The sequence below is a fragment of the Eumetopias jubatus genome, unplaced genomic scaffold (genome assembly GCF_037043125.1).
Source record: "Eumetopias jubatus isolate StellerSeaLion01/CBP00866 unplaced genomic scaffold, mEumJub1_p1.0 scaffold_17, whole genome shotgun sequence".
Taxonomy (NCBI): Eukaryota; Metazoa; Chordata; class Mammalia; order Carnivora; family Otariidae; genus Eumetopias; species Eumetopias jubatus.
In genome coordinates, this window is record NW_028274823.1 from 12314609 (window position 1) to 12335727 (window position 21119).

Consider the following 21119-nt stretch of genomic DNA (forward strand, 5'->3'; position numbering starts at 1 on the left):
CAGTTAATGGAAGTTATTTCATATTAAATGGTTTTTAAAATGCAGAGCTACTTAGCCAAATGAAATGCACCATTTTAAAATACAACTGTCAAGCTAACACAGACTCAAGTCTATTTTATAACAAAGTGAAGTCAGTGCTATCTTGATCAATTTAAGCCTAAGAATCGTTGCCTTTTCCATGTTCATTAAAAACAACAGCAGAGATTCTTTGGCATGCGAGAAAATGTTTATTTCTTAATTATTTTGAGATTTATTTTGGTGACGTGTTTCTGACTGCCATCTTCTTTGCTCTAATAATCTCTCTATTAGTATTTCCCCCATACCATTCCCACGTGATTTTTATGTCTGCTGGCAGTGAGAGGCTGAAATGACTGGCCAACGTAAGCCAAAGCTGTAAACCACAGTTGAAGTAAGTCTTTCAATAAAGACTAGACTATCTGATAAGTGGTTTTTTCTTATTGTCGTTTATTACTTAATTATTCCTTCCAGGCTGCCATGAAATAAGCAATTTTATTTTATTAGTAAGGTCTGTGGAATAAACATACATTCAGGGTCTATTTCTATGTTCTGTGTAAGTATCAAAAGTCCATTAGCTTTGTTGAATTAAAAAAATTTTTTAATTAAAATTTAATTTCTGGATGGAACAGTAGAAATTTTCATCCTTCTAAAAATGAATGCTCGGGCGCCTGGGTGGCTCAGATGGTTAAGCGTCTGCCTTCGGCTCAGGTCATGATCCCAGGGTCCTGGGATCGAGTCCCGCATCAGGCTCCCTGCTCCTTGGGAGCCTGCTTCTCCCTCTGCTTCTCTCTCTCTCTCTCTCTCTCTCTCTCTCTTCCCCCCTCTGTTTCTCATGAATGAATAAATAAAATCTTTAAAAAAATAAATAAAAATGAACTGATGATTAAAAATAATAAACTTACATTTAAAAAAATAAAAATGAATGCTCTACTGAATATTAGTATAGTAAAATTTCATTGATTTAGAGTCTCCAGGTGATGGAAACCATTGCTTTACCACATCTAGGTTGATCTTTGGTAGTATCTGAGTAAAGTTTGCACTCAACAAATAGAAAAAAATAGGAAAAGAATTTATAGACACTCTTCTAGCCGGCATGCCCAAATTAAATCTTCCTGTTAAAGATCAGCATTTAGACTCCTACTTAATACATTTTGAACGTTGAAATTTCATTTTTAGTATGCATTGGAAAGATGCGAAAATGATTTAGACTTTATATAAGCCTTCTGTTAAGTGGTCCAAATGAGCAGGTTTTGTTAAATACGAATTCTATGTGTAGTAATAAAGTGTCCTACTTACCGTGTCCAAATAGGTTACTATTGAATTAGATTGCCATCTATTCTATTTTGAAATGAGGAAATTATGTGAATAATTACAACTTCAAACAAATGTGTTAATTAATTAGTACAGGTTAATATGAAATGTGGGCTCCAGTCTACTTAAGTGGATCTACTTTGACAATTAGTACAGAGGCTGGAAACTAATTCCCAAGGTACTTTGTGTAAATATCTCTTGGGGGCAAGAATGACTTTTGGTTTCTAAATGGCCTAAATGTGAAGGAAGTTCAGTTTATATCTAGGAAATAGAGGAGGCGCGGGGAAGTATATATAGTTGGGTTTTTTTTTTTTTGTAATCTTGGGCAAAAGTGTCAGGGCACTAATGGTAATTTTTGATCTAGGTTAGGATTTTATTCGAGGGAAGAGAGAGCTTAATCCACATAGCATTCACAGTTTGGTTTTTAAACAAGAATGTCAATGAGAGTAACAGTTAACAAGAGGTATGTGTCAAATAAATGATTTCCTTAATGTTCTAATTCAATTCTAATACAGATGCTAAATTTTAACTTTTCCGAATTGTGTTTTTTGCGATTCACTAACCATTGTTTCTCTGAAGTGTTCCTCTGGGAAAATGATCCCCATATTCTAGTATTTTGAAGTCAGCTTGGAAAGTCTGCCAGACAAATGGAGCTGGAGTGCTGTCTGCTGGCTGCTAGAGGAGAGGGAGGCTAGCGGCACGTTGGAAAGGAACCTCACGTGGTGGAGCTGTCCAGTTGGTCTTGGCAGCTGGACTCAGCTTGCCTGCAGATCTCCTGTTTCGACTCTGTTTTGGTCTGGGGAACTAATGGGCATTTGCAAAGAGCCTAGTTCCCAGGTGATACTGGAGAATTGCGTTTTCGAGGTAACCCAGGTTTTGCTATAAACAACCGGTCGATACCATAACTGGCCCAACTGTGATTTTTTTTTTCCCCTGTTCTTCCATCTTTCTTCCTTGGGTTTTGGTATACCAATGAATAAAAGTCCAAAACCATCTGGACAAAGTGGGCATGAAGTATGTGGCCATATGCAACTCTGCCTGTTCTGAGAGTTGATACTAGTATTGTATATGTTTTAGATTTTCATAGTTCATTTTACTGGTTAAGAGTTGTGAGTTGAATTGTTTGGTATGTGGTTTATATGATTACTTTTGCTCACAGAAGTAAAGCTAATTTATAAATCTTAACATAGCTAAACAAAATTGAGAATGCCCATTTAATAATCTTAGCTTGCTTCTTTTTGGAAAAAAACTAAACTTGTAAAAAACATTGTTAATTAGTTTCCTTTGGCTAGGTTATATTTTAGCCTACGGCCCCGCTCAGCCTTGGTTATCTGTTTAATGAGGATTTGGACTGGGAAAGGGGTGGTGACTAGGATAATGAAGGGGGCAGAGGTCCTTGATTCGGAAGAGTGTTGACATGAGAACAGACGGCCCCGGGCAGATGTAGCAAACCCTAGTGATCAGGGCTTCAGTGCTGATATTTCATGTTGTTTGGTTTAAGACCACATGCACATGTTACCAGGAAGACTAGGAGACTTAGCAGGTCATTGAAAATAAAATATTACCAACACCTTTGTCTTATTTACTGACCCTGATTTCTTTTCAGTTTCCTTTAACGTGTGTATCTATTAATGTGTCTACACTTCTGTTAGAATGTTGGGTAGATGCTGAGGTGCTCAATACTGCCTTTGAGCATTTCATTAAAATGGGATGAAGATATGGTTCAAAATCCACATTTAGTTTATTATAACCAGGACTCTATTTTTAAAAATGGACCACTTCATTTCCAGATTGCTTTGCTATTTTTGTATCTTTGGTTCTGTCAGTCACCCTCCACTAGAATGTAAGCTCCATGGGGGCAGGGATTTTCTTTTGGTGACTACCTGAACCCTAGGGCTTACAGAACAGTGCTTGGCACATGGTAGATGTTAAGTAAATGTTGAATGCCATGACTACGATGGAGGAAGTGAAGATAAACATATTTTAGTCTCCCTCTTAAAACCAGAACACCACCTGGTGTTCTACTGGAGTAGAACTTGACCAGAATCAACTGGGTGCTTGTCAAAAGGCAGATTCTGAGGATCCACAGTTGTGGATGAAGGTAATCTGAAATAAAGTTAATTGGTGTGGATTCCTTTGTTCCTCTTCTAACTCTTGTCCGGGGAAGAAAATCCTATTGGCCATGGTCACACATTTTCCAGAAAAGTGGTTTTCGTGATTGCTACCCACTATAGCTTGTCAAGCATCTTTCGAATGGATGTACCCCTCTGGTAATGCGCTGGGGTGCACCAGGTAGGAACCATAGCTGCCCCTGCATAGCCCTCTTCCAAGAATGGGCTGTGGTGCCAGATAGTTTAGGGGGGATTACTTTTTTAGGAAGAGGGGCTACCAGCAAGGCAGGAATTGGGTTCCTGGACAGGCAGCATCTGAGTATAACAGACAACCTGGAAATAGCGATGGGAAATAACACAGTTGAGATTCTTAAAGTGGCAATTACATATATAGCACATAGACTAGATCTAAAGTCAGTGTGTGCTTCAGCGTATTTACTGATTGGTTAGAGCAGAAGACAGTTTCTTAGTTGTTTAAATGAGGATGAGAAGACAACTTTTTTTTTTATAAAAGACTTGTACAGTGTTGGAAAACAGGTTATCTGAACGGTGTTGGTCTTTCATGGCATGGTGTCCGCCACGTGAGTGCACAATTAAAACAGTGTCTTGTTTAAAATTTGGTTTGCCCTTTTATCCCGAAGGGTGAGTATTTATTGAAGACCTTATATTCTGTATTCTTAGTTTGGTTGGCTCTTAAATGTGCCCTGAATCTAGCTCTGCTGTCAAAGAGAAAGGTTTTAAATTTTCGTATCTGGAAATTACTTGCATTTACTCACAGGTATTTATAACCTTACTCCAGTCTGTTACCTCTTTCAAGCAAATGCTTTGTTTTGACATTAAATTTGCTGATGATTTTGTTAGACTTACTAGGCTGGTGACAAAATGCAAAAACGGAAATAACAAAAGCCTGTCACTTTATAGATCTCATTCCCACCCACTCCCTGTTCTCCATCCCCCTTCTCCCCCAGTACCACTACTGTCCTCCATCTGCACCCCTGCAAGAGCTCCTACCAGTAGACCTAATATGTACCCGAGCATTCTACAGAAGAGTACACGTGTGTGCACAGCTCCAAACTCTCACAAAGTGAACACAGTCACAAGGTGGCAGGAGACTGGGCAACGGTGTTGCCAGCGCCCAGAAACCTGCCTGCTCTTCTGGCTAGCTCCACTCCTCCCCTAAATAACTGGTTAGCCTGATTGCTGTGACCATAGATTAGTTTGCTTTTTTTCAAGCTATATAAATATGGAATTAAGCAGTTTATATCCTTTTGTATCTGATTCACTTAACGCTATGTGTTGTTGCGTGCCACCGAGTTTTCAGTGCTGTGTATGGTATTGTGTGAGTGTGCTGTAGTTACCCATTCTATTCTTCATTAAACACTTGGCTTTCCATTTGGGATTTACATATAGTGCTGTAATGAGTTTTTATAAATGTCTTGGGGAACATACTCATTTCTGTTGAGTATATACCTAGGGATGGAATTTGGGGTTCTACCATGTGTGTCTAAAGGGTTTCAGTAGATGCTGCCCCACAATCTCCCAAAATGGTTGCATCAGTTTGCACTTGCATGCAGCATATGAAAATTCCACTTACTCCCCACATTGCCTTTTTCATTTTAACTCTTCTGGTATCTTTCCTAAGTTTTAACCCTTCTAGTCTTTTTGACACAGCCAGAGTGACTTTTTAATTTTTAATTTAACTTACTGTTATGTAGGTAATTCTTAAGCATGATACCTAATTCAAAAGATACAAAAAGATATACAGTAAAAACCGTTCCTCCCACTCCTCTCTCCTAGCCATACCATGTAGTTCCCATCTCAGGAGACACCAGTGTTACCGGTCTCTGGTATTTTTCCAGAGATACCCATTTATATATCAACGTTTATTTTCCCCTTTCCCCAGAAACGATAACATGTTGTATACACTGTTCTGCACCTTTCTTTATTCACTTAAATCGTAGTATAACAGTTGCATTAATTTTTTTTAAACACCTACTAACATGTAACTTGAAAATGCCTCAGTAACTTCCCATTGCACTTAGCATGAAATCCCAAGTGCTTTCCAGGCTTTCCAGCTCTGCAGGACCAGGTGCCTACCTACCCATCCAGCCTCCCCCATGCCTCCACCCTCCTCTCTGTTAGCAAGCTCCAGTCACCCTGGCTATCTTTCACTTCCTTTATTCACGGAGGTCTCCCACCTCAGGGCCCTTGCATATGCCTTCTTAACCTAGAAGCTGCTTCTAACACCACCTACCTGGCTGTTTACATCAGCCTGTCATTGTTCTCAGAAGTCTGACTGTGCCTCAGCTCTACACATAATTTAAGGATCCCTCAGTTGTTTTTATTATCCCCGTATTTTTTATGACCCTTACTCTAGATATGGATTGATGTGATTATTTGATTAATGATATTCTACTAGATTATATAAATTCCACAGGAGTAGGGACTTTGTCTCGTTTACCACTCATGGTGTCTGTGTGCTTAATGAATAGTTATTGAGTGAATAAATGGATTTATAGGAGGTAAATTTGCAAACTAATACAAAGGGCTTAATGGCAAGTGATAAGGTCGGACTGGGACAGGAGAGAAATAGATGCGTGTGTACAAATTTGGAGTAGCAGTCTGATGCTTAGAATAAAGGAAGCAGTACAGGCTGTTCTATTTTCCAAGACAGTTCCTGTGCCTCCCACCGTGTTGCTTGGGTATCTCCCAAAGTCTAGGGGGCCCCTGAGAGCCTCCTCTGGCCGCCTGGGGGGGGGCTACTGCTGGTGATGGGAGCCCCACTTCTTAGCTGTTCTGGGGAGCGGGCAAGTCCGCTTCTTCCTCAGAGCTCCCGTTGGTGTTCCTGACGGTGCTTGTGGCAGTGGCTGGAAAGGAAGTCTCTGAGGGCAGCCAGTGTGGGTGCAAGACCCTCCCTCCCGCGCCCTGGTCCCTGCTCTGCCGCTGCCCCGCCCATCCTGTGCTTACTGTCCGAGGGGCCCGCCCTTATCTTCCCGGGGCACTAGAATAAGGCAGGTGTTCAAGAGAAGAAGGTGAAATCTAAAATTAAGAAAAAGATTTTGAAGTTAAAATGTTTAAGAGTTCTGGGAACAGTGACTTAGCGATGTGCATTTTTAAATATTTGAAACGTTTTGGACAGTTTGTTTCCAAGTTTTTTCACATTCAGTAACTTAACTGAAACCGAAAACTTTACCATGGATGTAAAAAGTATATATATGTGTGTATTTTATTTTATTTTTAAAGATTTTATTTATTTATTCATGAGAGAGAGAGGCAGAGGGAGAAGCAGGCTTCCAGGGGCTCCCGGGTGGCTTAGTCATTAAGCGTCTGCCTTCGGCTCAGATCATGATCCCAGACTCCTGGGATCAAGCCCTGCATCAGGCTCCCTGCTCGGTGGGAAGCCTGCTTCTCCCTCTCCCACCCCTGCTGCTTGTTCCTTCTCTTGCTGTGTCTCTCTCTGTCAAATAAATAAAAATAAAATCTTAAAAAAAAAAAAAAAAAGCAGGCTCCCAAGGAGCAGGGAGCCCGATGCGGGACTCGATCCCAGGACCCTGGAGCCATGACCTGAGCCGAAGGCAGATGCTTAACCATCTGAGCCACCCAGGCACCCTATGTGTATTTTATTTTAAAGGGAACCCCCCCAAACTAACAGGTGTTGGTGAGGCTGTGGAGAAATTAGAAACTTGTGCGCTGTTGGAGGAGATAGAACAACGGTGCAGCCACTGAGGAAAGTAGCATGGAACGTTGTCAAAAAATTAAACACAGAATTACCATAAGATCCAGCAATTCTGCGTCTGGGTATATGTCCAAAAAAGGGCAGATTTTCGAAGAGATAGCTGTATACCTGTGTTCAGAGCAGCACTGTTCACAATAGCCAAGATGGAGAAGCTACTCAAACGTCCATCGGTGGATGGAGACACAGAATGTCTATCTGTACAGTGGGATAGTACTCAGCCTCGGATGGCAGGAACTTCTGACACACACTACAACCCGAGTGAACCTTGAAGACATTAGCTAAATGAAATAAGCCAGTCACAAAAAGACAAACACTGAATGATACCACTTACACGAGGTTTCTAAGGTAGTCAAATTCCTAGAAACAGATAACAGAATGGTGGTTGCCAGGGGCTGAAGGGAAGAGGGAAGAGGGTGTAGTTTCCGATCTGCAGGATGAAAAGGTTCTGGAGATCTGTTTCACAACCATGAGAGATATTCCGCCTATACAGTTATGCTGGACTGTATACTTAAAAATGGCCACAATGGTAAATTTTATGTTGTGTATTTTCACCACAGTAAAAGTATATGATTTCTAAATTTTATAGATCACATTTAAAAGTAATAAGCAGGGGCGCCTGGGTGGCTCAGATGGTTAAGCGTCTGCCTTCGGCTCAGGTCATGGCCCCAGGGTCCTGGGATCAAGTCCCGCATCGGGCTCCCTGCTCCTTGGGAGCCTGCTTCTCCCTCTCTCTCTCTCTATGTCTCTCTCTCTCTCTGTCTCTCATGAATAAATAAATAAAATCTTTAAAAATAAAAAATAAAATAAAAGTAATAAGCAGGAGAACCCTCCTGCCCAGGGCTACTTATTTACCTTTCAGGTTCGTCCCCTGCTCACCAAATCTGGGTCTCTGTGCAAATTTACTCAGCTTTCCTTTTGTTAGATGACTCTTCTTAGATACTTTTCCTCTTGAGAAACACTATTCTTCCACATCTTTGCCTTTTTTTATTTGAGTGGGAGCAAGAGAGAGAGAAGCACAGCAGGGGAGGGTGGGGCAGAGGCAGAGGGAGAAGCAGACTCCCCGCTGAGCAGGGAGCCCAGCATGGGGCTTGATCCCAGGCCCCTGGGATCATGACCTGAGCTGAAGGCAGACACTTAGTGACTGAGCCACCCAGGCGCCCACATCTTTGCCTTTTTGTCCATTTTATATGACATTAGGAGAGTTAAGATCTCAGTCACCAGCTTATTAGTGGATTTCCTCTTGACTTAACTTGCTTTATGGTGGTTTTAATCTACTGGCATTTTTTAATCCAATGGCATAAAAATATTAGACCTGAAGAAAGAAGGTGGATCCAGTACCAGGAAGTTCTAAATGCCTATAAAATGTAGCAGATAACAATCTTTATTCCTCAACTGCTCTGTATCCGTTTAGCCTATAAAGGCACAATTGGTATGTTTGCATTTGGAGAATTTACTGCTGTTTATGTTAACGGTGAAAAAACTCTCTGGTGACCATGACTAAAAAAGGTTGAGGATAGTGGTGGCTGAGAACAGACTTGGCCTCAGCTGGAAAAGATTGTTCGAGGTTGTAAGTGGTGGCTGGCAACAAATTTTACCTGTATCTATAAATCCCTTCAAAATATGGACTGGATCCAAAATGGCACTTTATAGCCTATTATGTAGATGTGTGGGATTTACAGTTATTAAAGAAAGCATTTTGGTATTTATGACTGGAAGCATATAAAACAAAGTACCGTTAATGGGTTCTCTTGTCTTTTATCAATAGAGATCATCTAATGATACTAATAACCAGAAATTTGTGGTATTTGCCTCCCTATACAGGTAACTCTTTCCTATGAAAAGATCTTTGGGCTTAAACTTCAGATCTGATGATGCTAGATCTCCAGGTGGAATTAATGCCTACTCTTGAGAGATGTAAGCTGCATAGATTGTCTCTAAAATGCAGTTAGCTGTTTGTTGCCTGGCTGGCTCAGGTGGAAGAGCATGAAATTCTTGAACTCAGGGTCATGAATTCAAGCCCCACTTTGGGTGTAGAGATTGCTAAAAAAAAAAAAAAACTTTAAAAAACAGCATTTAGTGGCCGTGCCAACAATCCCCACTGCTTTTCAGCTTGCTTACACGTCCATTTAAATATGTATACAGGCACACGTGTTCATATGTGTATACACACCTATTTATATATACACACATGTATTTTTCCACCCCAAGTATATTAAAAATCTGAGTTATGGCTTTGTATATTATTTCAGCTTTTTTTTTCTTCACGGTGCAAAAATTCACATGTAATGTTCTGTAACACTGATAAAAATATCAAACTTGTGAGCCTGAGAACATGGTCAACATTCCCTGAGAACTTGGTCAACATATATCTAGGAAGTAGTGATTCAGGGAAGTTTCCATCTGGCTAAAATTTAAGAGAGAATGACATGATTTGCAGTCCCTGTGTTTTTGTCAGATGATTTTCTTATATGTTTACTACCTTTTTTGACATGTTTTCTACAACCACATGTAAAGCAGTTATCAAATAGCTTTTAAGTGAAATTTGATGGCTGGGCAAAAGGTACTAGGAAATCATAAATGGGAATAGCTTAACAAATGATCTATCTTTTGAAAATTGCTTTCTAACTGTATCTTGGTTGGGTTTTAGGATTTTATTTTTTTATTTTTTATTTTTTTTAGATTTATTTATTTATTTATTTGAGCGAGAGAGAATGAGAGATAGAGAGCATGAGAGGGAAGAGGGTCAGAGGGAGAAGCAGACTCCCTGCCGAGCAGGGAGCCCCATGCGGGACTCGATTCCAGGACTCCGGGATCATGACCTGAGCCGAAGGCAGTTGCCCAACCATCTGAGCCACCCAGGTGCCCCAAGGGTTTTAGGATTTTAAAAAGCATTTTAAAGAGTTTTAGAGATTATAAGCATAGATGAATAACCAGAAGACTGAATAAAAATCATTAAAACTTTTGCATTTTTTAATATCTATGAGGCTTGGGTTAAAAATGATTTAAAAAAATTTTTTTCTAATTGAATTCTGTCTTATGGGGCTGATTAGTTCACAAAGTGTCCATTGTTTTTATTAAGTTGTAAGGAACACTTGTGGGTATATTATATGATGGCCATAAACTTTAGTAATGTAACTTTTTGCTTTTGTAAAGTGAATTTCTCCTAACCATGCCAGATTTTACATATCCAAGATGTGAAATATGTGTTTATCTTTAAAAGGAGTCAGCTGGAATTCTCTTCCCAAATGTTGGTTTTTTTGAATTCACTTTGGGGCTTGGTTTATAAGGCACACCGGTCAGCTGGCTCAGGGATTTTACAGCTGTGTCCTCTGTCCCTGCTCTAGCCCCACCCTGCCATCTCTTGCACCTCAGTACGCGGGTTTTTATCAAATAGCTTTTGGCGGTTTCCCAAAACCGCAGGATAGGTCCACAAGATAGCATTCACTGTGAGAAATACCCAGGAGAACATGACATCCCAAAGGAGAAGTTTTTGAAAAGGTCTTAGCAGTGGTGGCTACCCAGTCGCCTCTGTGGGGTGTCTGTGATTACACGGAATGCGGCAGTACTTCATGGGAGATGGGTGTTGGCAGTGTGATGTTCAGGAACCCCAGAATAGTATTATGTTAATGGTCACACCTTATATGCGTCTGTGTAGGTGTAGGTGTGCACCTACACCCACGCATTTTTTGTTGTTTCTGTCGTTTGCTTTTCAGAGGACGTTTTTGAATCTAGATTTGAAGGAAGGTCCATGTTAAGAATCCTGGATTCTTCAACATTTAAAAATAACACCAGGGTACAGAGTTACAAAGTAGACACCTGGAACAGGGATTTTTTTAAATCATTTTTTTCCTGGGGTGGGAGGCAGTCATGCAAAGAGCACCAGGACCCAAGAGACCTGAACTCCAGCCTTCATCTTTCACCTCTACCTGTGACATTGAGCCGTTCTCCAGACCTCTAGGACACGGTTTCTACATCTATAAACTCCCCTATCACCGTGTTAGTGAAGATTGAATAAAAATATGTGTGGATGTGCTTTTTAATCCACGAAGAGCCACAATTTTACTTGCAGTTGGTGATCTAGCCACCTGTAGAGGCAGTCTAGAATTGAGCCCCCTGTAAGGGGTTGTTAAATGAGAAGTTTAGAATGGTGCCGAGCACATAGTAAGTGCCCCCATTTTTGGTGCAACATATCTTCCAGTAGCTTTCCAAGGAGTCCGATGACAGTTTGAGTTCTGAACTTTTGTATGTGATCTGTTTTTGATCTTTGTTAATTAAAAAAAAGTAAACAATTTTGTTGAGACATAATTTGTATACCATCGAGTTTACCTATTTGAACACACAATTAAATGATTTTTGATATATTTACAGAGTTGTGCAACCATCACCATAATCTCATTTTAGGACTTTTTCATCATCCTCCCCAAAGCAAGCTTGTACTTATCAACAGTCCCTGCCCACGCTCTCCTTGCTTAGGGTTTAGGTAACCACTAATCTACTTTCTGTCTCTACCAATTTGCCTATTTTGGACTTTATATGATGTATGCTATTCTGTGATGGTTCTTTTCACCCAGTGCAACATTTTTTTTAGGTTCATTTGTGTTGTAGCATGCGTTAGGACTTCATTCCTTTTTATTGCCAAATAATATTCCATTGTAAGGATACGGCACAGTTTATCCATTTGTCGGTTGATGTGCATTTGGGCTGTTTCCACTTTGGGGCTATTATCAGTCATGTTGCTATGAGGGCGCCTGGGTGGCTCAATTGGTTGAGCGTCTTCCTTCGGCTCAGGTCATGATCCTAGGGTCCTGGGATCGAGCTCCGAGTTGGATTCCCTGCTCATCGGGGAGCCTTCTTCTCCCTCTCCCTCTGCCCTTCTCCCCCCTTGTGAGCTCTATCTCTCCTCTTGAATAAATAAAATAAAAACAATGTTGCTATGAACACTTGTGTACAAGTTTTAGTGTGGACATTTGTTTTCATTTCTCTTGAGTAGATATGTAAAAAGTAGAATTTCTGACTTAACAGTTTCTGCATTCCCATCTGCTTTCAGATTGGTTGAAATCTCTCTTCCATCATTGCCTCCATTTCCATACACCTTGTCTAGATTTATACCTTACTATAAAAATATACCTTGTGTTTAGCAGCTTCTCTGTCATCTGACTGGGGATTTGGGAGAGAAGAGATCAGGGTTGTCTTGGGTCATCAACACATTTTGTTGAGTGCTTCTTGTGTGACAGGCCCTCCTCCAGGGGCTGGGACTCCAGGGAGAATGGAAGGTAGGGAAGATGTAGGGGCCGTGTGGAGAAACAGTCAGCAAACATAACGAGTAAAATGCACTATGCTAGAAGGTGCTACATGCTATGCGGAGCCCCATGGCCAGGATGGAGGAAAGGGGACGCGGAAGTACAGGAGGTGGGGTTGCCATTTTAACACTGATGAGGTAACATCTGGCCGAAGACCTGAAGCAACTGAGGGAGTGTGCCAGACAGAGGGGATAGCCGGTGCAAAGGTCATGAGGTGGGAGCGTGCGGAGGTGTTCGGCGGATAAGGAGGTTGGGCGGGAGCAGATGAGTTGGAGGGCAGAGGGAAGACCTGGAAAGGAGGTCAGAGGGGAATGGAGGTCTTGGTCACATGCGGCCTTGTCGGTCCTTATAAGGGGCTTGGGCTTTCTCCTGGGGTAACAGGGAGGCCCCAGTGCAGTCTGAGCAGAAGGTTGTGGTGAGACTTCCCTTGTTTCAATGATCCCTCTAGGTGCTGGGTTTGTAACAGACTGCAGCGAGGCAGAGGCAGTGAGACCTGTAGGAAGCCGCGCCTCTAGTCCAGGCGGTGGGTGGGGCCTTGGACAAGGTGCTTATAGTGCAGATGGAAATGGTGAAAGCATAGACTCCCTTGGGTTCATTTGGGAGGTCGAACCTGCAGGATGACTTGATGGATGAGATGTGAGGTGTGAGAAAAACAATGATCAGAGATGACTCCCAGATAATTGGTCTCAGCAACGGGAAGGGTGGAGTTGCCCTTAATTGAGATGAGAAGGCTGTAGGTGGATCAGGTGTGGGCCAGAAGAGGAGGATCCATTCTGGACACACTCAGTTTGAGAGGTCTCATTAGGCATCCAAGAGAAGATATCAAGCAGGCAAGTCCAGGCTGGAGAGAGAAGTGTGGGAGTTCTGTGGTATAAAGATGGGATTTCATATGGGCTTGGGTGACTGTGACGTTTCACGTAGGTTCAATCAGTTGTAACAAACATACCCCTCTGGTGGGGGAGGTGGATATGGGGGTGCTGTGCATGTTGGGGGGCAAGAAGCATATGGGAACTCTTCTGTATGTTCTGTTCAATTTTTCTGTAAACCTAAAACTGCTCTAAAGTCTTTTTTTTTTTTTTTAAACGGTATTAAAAACACAAGACTTGGGCCCAGGGAAGGCTACGGGTGGGGAGGCCGAGCCGAGGTCCGGGCCATCGAGGGGTCCGGCGGGCGTGCGGGGATGAGCGGATCCCTGAGCCGGGCAGCGGCGGCTCTGCTCCGCTGGGGGCGCGGTGCGGGCGGCGGCAGTCTGCGGGGCCCGGGCGTGCGGACGGCGGGCTCGGGCGGCGGCGGGGGCAGCTCGGCGGAGCAGCTGGACGCCCTGGTGAAGAAGGACAAGGTGGTGGTCTTCCTCAAGGGGACTCCGGAGCAGCCCCAGTGCGGCTTCAGCAACGCGGTGGTGCAGATCCTGCGGCTGCACGGCGTCCGCGACTACGCGGCCTACAACGTGCTGGACGACCCCCAGCTCCGACAAGGCATTAAAGACTATTCCAACTGGCCCACCATCCCGCAGGTGTACCTCAAAGGCGAGTTCGTGGGGGGCTGTGACATTCTGCTGCAGATGCACCAGAATGGGGACCTGGTGGAGGAACTGAAAAAGCTGGGGATCCGCCCGGCCCTTTTGGATGAAAAGAAAGACCAAGACTCAAAGTGAGGGCGGCCCGGGGCCTCCCCGAGTAGTAGGGGGCTGTCGGTGCCGAGCCTCGGTGTCGAGCCCCGCTGCCAGCAAAGCCGTACCGATTCTGATTTTCGCTCCTCACACGGCAGCTGCTTGCACCGATCCCTCCCGTTTGTAAGCAGTTGGGTGATTGTAGTGTGTCTGGGGTTTGGGCTGCGAATATTCGATTGTGAACTTAATTATAACCACTGCACTGTAATAATTCAATGTTGTATTATGGTATTGTTGTAAACAAAAAAAATAAAATAAAATAAAATAAAAACACAAGACTTGATGAGATGATCAGGGGAGTAAGTGTGCAAGAGAAGAGCTCCAAAGACTGAGCATGCGGTGCCCAGTTTTGCGAAGAAGGGGTGGTGGTGGTGGGGGGGGGGAACAGCAAATGTGGCAGAAGGAAACCTAGGAGAGTGGTTCAAGAGCGGGGAGGGAAGAACGGGCTCAAATCTCTCAGGAGACCTAGCAACACATCCTCATTCTCTTCGAAGCTCTCTGGGCCTCAGTTTCCTTTTTTTTTTTTTTTAAGATTTTATTTATTAGAGAGAGAGCACACAAGCAGGGGGAGCGGCAGGCAGAGGGAGAAGGAGAAGCAGGCTCTACCCCTAGCAAGGAGCCCGATGTGGGGCTCGATCCCAGGACCCCAAGATCATGACCTGAGCCAAAGGCAGAAGCTTAACTGACTGAGTCACCCAAGCACCCTGGGCCTCAGTTTCCTGATCTGCAGGGTAATCCGCTGACCTCCAGCTGTGATATGCCATGAATGTGTGACTTGATATGCAAGGGAGATCAAAGATGGGAAAGGCCATTGGTGTCTGCTTGCTCCCTCCATGGGAAATGCAGAGTTTAAAGATAGCAAAACTCATGTTGTAAGAATGTGGGTTTAAATATCGGTATATTAAACCCCATAGAGATTTTGACCAGTTTCCAACTACTGATGTTTTTTCCTGATTTAAGAGCATATATATCACAGAAATTTTGCAAAACTGGAAAATGTAATAATGAAAATTAAAACCACCCCTTATCCCATCTAGATATAAGTGCTAGTAACGTTTTGGTATAGTTTTCTGCAAGTTTTCTCTACATAAATCGACTGTATTTCCTCTCCTTCCCCAGTGAACAATTTCTCTATATTTGTATCCTGATTTTTTTCAATAAAAAAAAACAGTTCTTACAACTTTTAAATATCCCGTCATAGGAATATACTGTCACTTAGTCACTCCATTAATGAGTATTTACAGCACTATAAACAGCAGCAGTGAAAGAGGAGTTGGGATGTTCAACAGTACCCAGAAGTCTTTGCCCCTCTTAGTCTTTCTTCAGCATAAATTACTAGTTGTAGGAGTATTCACTGGTCCGATGGGTATAAACATTTTGAAAGCTTTTACACATGTTGCCAAATATGTATCTTAACATATCTGCCTCTCTTGTCTTCCAGAGAGGTTGTAACAATTTACTTTCCTCCTTTCTCTCTGCCTGTCCTTCTTTCCCTCTGCCAGGTTGTTACCAACCCTGCCCATTCCCCATATTTTCTTTTTAAAATGTCACTTCTCACTGCACATAGGCTAAAGTTTATTAAAGCAGCACTGTAAGGGGGAGCAAGAGTAATTCAGATTCCAGTAAATTTTTATGAGCTTACATGTGTCAGGCACTGTGCCAGGTGGCTTTCTTGTTTATTGCTGGTGAACACCACACCCTTAGAATGTAGGTGGCATCCTTTCCTTGTCCAATCCCGTGAGGCTGTGTTTGAAGACGCTCAGCTGGGCTGGCATGCGCCCAGGACTGGTACCCAGGTCTCTTGGCTCCAAGTCAGGCACTTATTTGCACTTATTTATTTATCTCACTATATAATTCACCTGCCTCAACTGGCCTAGAATATTCTTTATGAGAGACTCTAAAATACTATATAATAAAATATAAGAAATTCCATAATATAGTCACAGCTTACTAATTTTTAAAGGTTTCTGAATAGAACAAAAAATATTCAACTTTGAAGTCAATGACCACTCTGACATCCCAGGCTCTTTCTCCTTGCTTGCCTGGATGAAGATTGTTCAACCAAAGCTGAGACCCAACAGGGATAGGAAGAGGCCAAGCTGCCTGTCCAGATTGGTTATCATCATTTGAGAAGGCTTGAGATGAGCTACAGAAAGTGAGTGATGTTATCTGGATGGTGGGCACTGTCAGCCCACATGCAAACCGCAGGCAGAACTTAATTGTGTGTGTGTGTGTGTGTGTGTGTGTGTGTGTGTGTGTGTGTGTGTGTTCTTTTGGCAAGCTTTAGGAACCCTGAAGCTCTATACTTGTATATTTGGTCTTTTCTACAGTGCCTGTTGAAAACTGACTTTTGGATCTTTAGACACTTAAAACAGATATTTAAAACAACTTCACCCAGACAGTCTCTTAATGTTCCAAAGCAGAAATTCTAAACTGTGTACATTAAACCTTGACCATGGTCTTTATTTTTGAACTCACCATCTAATATGCTAACAGGACAGTGAAAGTGGTTTGAAGCTGGGCTATTTTCCCCCTATTTCAGAAAGGCCTAGCCGCCTTCTTAGCTCAGGAGGCACTCATGGGTATGTCTTAGGCCACCCTCAGGGCATTTCAGGACACTTGTGGGGCTGGACCTGGCAGCTGGCATATTTAGCTATGCCTGGTACTTACCCACTGTGCCAGTCTCGTTTCCTGTGTTAGGATTACCTGTCATCTTACGTAATTTGGTCTCTGGGATGGTTTTCTGGGGAGATCCACAGCGCAGATACCCTCTGCAGTGCTTCGAGAATGTAGCAACCTCATTTGGATCCAGGACTCTGCCTGAGTTTCAAAGCCCTGCTCTTCCAACCGGGGAAGCTGCCGCCTGTGGTTGCAGTATGTTACAAAGGGTGTGGAAGCAGGTGGGGAGCCCACCCCCAGAGTAGGCCAAGGACAGAAGGAGGCGTTTTTTAAATTGAGCTTTTCTGCTGGGTTCTAAGTTTGTTCCTGGTCCCCGTAGTGACCATCCTCCAGGGAAGCTCAAAACCCCGGTAATCTTCACTATCTTCAGGAGCCAGAAAAAGCTCTCCTGGCAGCAGGGGAGAGTGGGTGCTCAGAAATACTCGGGGGAAAAGTGGCTTTGAGAGGGCAAAGGTAGGGCCAGAAACAAGAAGCAACCACAGAAGGCCAGCGATGGGGCGGAATTGGGACGGAGCGGGTGGGTAGAAGAGGGAGAAAAAATGAGCAGAACGGGCCGCTCAGAATAGAAGATATAAAAGAAAGTGCCAGCTAGAGAAAACACTGCAAAAGGATGGGTGGCAGGGCCCGACGACTGGGGAGCGGTTTAGAAAAATAGCAATTAGCACAGCTAAAAATAAAAGACCAATTTGGAGACAAAGCCAGATACACAAGGAGAGAAATAAGACTCGCCAGAAAGACAATTCTTCGCAAACCGAACGCTCAAGAAAATGAGGCTAATGACACCCCCTTGGGGGCTGTTTTGCACAGAAATGAGACAATAGATAGAGGGGGCGCGCCGCGCTGAGCAGGTGACTGGTGGTGGGAGAGGAGAAATCAAGCCGGAGCTCAGTGTGGACCTGAGTGACTCCGAGAGTTGAGCTAAAGGCCCTGCCGGAAGCTGTACCACGTGTCCCCAAAGTTAGAGAAGTGTCCCCAACCAGTCTCTGTGAGGGGCAGAGGCATCTCTCGGCGCTGGAACCCTAAGGGTTCCTGCAGAATTCCACCGAGGCAGGCCCCTGGAGCCTCCAGGCCACGGGGAGAAGGCATCCAAGTTCACCCGGCGCCCGCGCATTGCAGCTCGGCTCGCTCCCCGCGGCCCGGACCCTGGCCATGCCCCACCGGCTTTCGCGGCCGTGGGACGGCCGGGCAGCCACGGAGTGGAGGGGCGGGCAGGTCCAGGCCCGCGGGGATCCTGGATCCCGGGGGCGAGGAGGCGAAGGCCGTGGGCCGCGTCCGGGTTTTGCAGAACCTCGAGGCCTCGGCTTCCGCGTCCGTGTAGCGGGAGGGGACCCCGGCCTGCCGCCTCCCGAAGGCGCACGGAGCCACGGAGCGCGGTGCGCCTGCGGCGCCGTGCCCATTTCTCGCGGCTGCAGGAAGAGGGCGGGAGACCGGGATGGACGCCGAGTCTCGAGGCGGGCGGGGCGGGGCCCTGGGCGGCTGCTTTGGCGACCTCCGCGGGGGCGGCGGGGGGGCCCCCGGGGCGCGCGGCTGCCCGGGCAGGGTTCCTAAGCCACGGGCGGCGCGGGCTCCCTCCAGGCCAGTGCACTCCATCCCGAGCGCGGGGCCGGGCCTCGACGTTTGGTCACCCGGGGCCGCCCTGAGCCACCCGGGCCCCTGAGGGTGCACTGCTGGGCCCCCGCCGGCGCGGGCGGGCAGGGCGCACGGAGCGCGCCACGCGGCGCCTGGCGGTGGGGAGGGCGGCGGGGCGGGGGCGGGCGCGCCGGGGCGGTGCTGAGCGGGCTCCTCCTCCTGGTCGGCCTCCTCCTCCTCTCGGTCCTCCGGCTCAGCTGCCGCGCCGCCCGGCTGCTCCTCCTTCCTCCCCGGGCGACCGCGGCGATGTTTAACCGCGCCGTGAGCCGGCTCAGCAGGAAGCGGCCGCCGTCAGGTAAGCGGCTCCGGGCCCCGCGGGCTGGGGATCGGGCGCCCAGAGGAGCCGCTTCTGCCGACACTGCCCGCCCAGGGTCCCGGGCATCCTTCCCTCCCTCCTGTGCTCGGGCGCGGCTTGGCGATCCCACCCGGCGAGGGTCCCCGCGGACCGCGCCACTTCTCCTCGCTCCGTCCGGCGTCCCTGCGGTCGCAGCCGCCGCGGGAGCGCAGAGCCCCGAGCGGCGCTGCGGGGGGAAGTTTGGAGAAAAGGGGGAACAACAGGAGTTTTCTTTTTAGTGATGGTCTGGGAGAAAAAAGGAGATCCCATACACCCCCAAACTTTGGAGGGAGTACGGGCTCTAGATCCGAAAGCAGAAAGTCGCGCGGGCTCCTTCCCTTCTGGAGTTCTCTGCCTCTCTCCGCTGCGGGCGTTGGTGCGAACGATGCCCGCGCAGCGCCCGGAGCAGGCAGGGCTGGACCCCCGGGATCGGACTGGCAGCGGGGCCCGGGCCGCCCGGCGCCTTCAGTTCTGCGCTGCGGGGCCGAAATATGGGGCCGCCGAGGAGGGTGAACAACCAGGGTGGAGAAGGCACATCTGTAGTTCGCGCCAGGGGAGCGCTGACCTTACCGTGGGTGGACTCGGCTTGGCTGTCACAATGGACCAGCCTGAGGCACAATTTGGAGCAATTCGGTAGGACAAAGAATCCACGGTGAAGATGAGACCATGCCTTTGATGCCAGCCACCTTACCCTTTTCGTTCACAGTTGTGGCTATGCTCCTTTGAGCTCTTAATGTGGGCCCAGGAATCTGTTCACCCAGTTCTGTGTTCTCTCTCCACCCTTAGGGGCCAGCCTGTGAGATAGGTACTGTTAAGGCTACTTTCCAGAAGAGGGAACTGAAGCGGGGAGCTGTTAGGTACCCTGCCCCAAGTCACACTTAGGGGGTGATGGAGAATCTTTGAAACCCACGTTGGCCTGACGGTGGAGTTCAGAGGCTTTTCTGCTGCCTTCCACTAGCAGACTCACTTCTTCCTAGTGCTAGGAGTCTGGACATGTTGGTCAGTGTCCTGTTTTCCCTGAATATCATATTTTATGAGGGACATTGCATTAAGAGGATGGACTGGGACCAGACCGGCTGGGACCAAATCTCACCTCCACCGCTGTGAAAACTTCGAGTTCTGTGCAAATGAGGATCTGCAAAATGGGAATAAAACAGCTATCCCTCTGTGAGCCCTTAAAGAGGGAGCTGGTTTCCTGTCCATCAACTGATGCAAATCATTGTGTTTAATACTCAGGACACCCGTCATAAAGTAGGACTTCATAGGGTCATTGTAAAGAGCTTATATTTGTGTCAGTGGGCTTTGTACATCTTGCTGTGTTGTCTGTGGGTCAAAGGATTGCTTCGGATGTTTCTTTTAGCCGTTCCCTTTTGGTGGCTCTTCACAGGCCTGTGGAGCTGTAGTCAGAGCCTGGACTCAAGTTCAACTCCTGGTTCCCACCCCGACTCTATCATTCAGTGACCTTGGGCAAGTTTCTGACCTCTGAGCCAATTGCTAAATTATCGGGAAATTTAAGAACTGGGTGCTAAATCACAGATAGCCTGAAATTGGCTCTTGGTGGATATTTTTACCATGGAAATGGGCAAATGCTAAAGATCAAGCTTTTTTTTTTTTTTTTCTAGGAGAGCTGGTTTACTGACACACCTCTGTGTCTGTTTTCCCATCTATAAAGTGGGTTTCATAGAGTCCTGGGATTAGACACACCAGAACATATGAAGTCCCTAGTGCAATGCCTGGCACGTAATAAATGAGTAATAATGGTTGGTTTCCCCCTTTCGTATTATAAACAGAGCTGCTCTGAACATCTCTGCCTGGTTATTCATTGCTTTGCAATGTTTTGGGGCATCCCTGGTTTGGGGGGTGTTATATGGGTGAGGGTTGTACCCCAGAAAGATGGGCAATTTGAGGACACTCTTGGAGTGTACCTCTTTTGGGGCAGCCACTTTTCAGCCTTACGACGTGGGATTAGGTGGCATATAGAAAGATTAGTAGCTAAGTAAGCATCATGGTTTGGTATTGGGTGCCTGGCCTCCAAGAGCCCAAACGCCATTGGATTTTTAGGTTTAAAGTGTACCCCACTGATGGGAAAGGGCAAATGAGGCCCTGCCTTTTGGGCATCACCATCCAGCAGTGAGAAAAGGAGTCAAGTGAGAAAGGGAATGTGGGCCCCAAGGCAGAGGTACTGGGAAGCTAGCCAAGCGATCCATGGGACCCTGTACTACATTTTTATTTGGTAACTCTAAATTATTTTTCCTAAACTGGCTCTCCAAATTGTATAAGCTTCCAGCCCTACCAGTGGTGGATCCAGCCCTGCAGACTCCTGATATGGACC

The 21119-nt window shown here is 45.7% G+C and overlaps 1 protein-coding gene and 1 pseudogene across 1 annotated transcript in view; both read left to right on the forward strand.

The window, feature by feature from the left end:
• Positions 1-13629: 13629 nt before the first annotated feature.
• LOC114223073 (glutaredoxin-related protein 5, mitochondrial pseudogene) lies at positions 13630-14371 on the forward strand (annotated as a pseudogene).
• Positions 14372-18673: 4302 nt separating this feature from the next.
• RGS10 (regulator of G protein signaling 10) overlaps positions 18674-21119 on the forward strand; it is a 36552-nt gene continuing 34106 nt past the window's right edge. Inside the window, exon 1 of the mRNA XM_028121738.2 lies at positions 18674-18748. Within this exon, the coding sequence (XP_027977539.1) occupies positions 18700-18748 (49 nt within the window). The 5' untranslated portion in view covers positions 18674-18699. The remainder of the gene's footprint in view (positions 18749-21119) is intronic.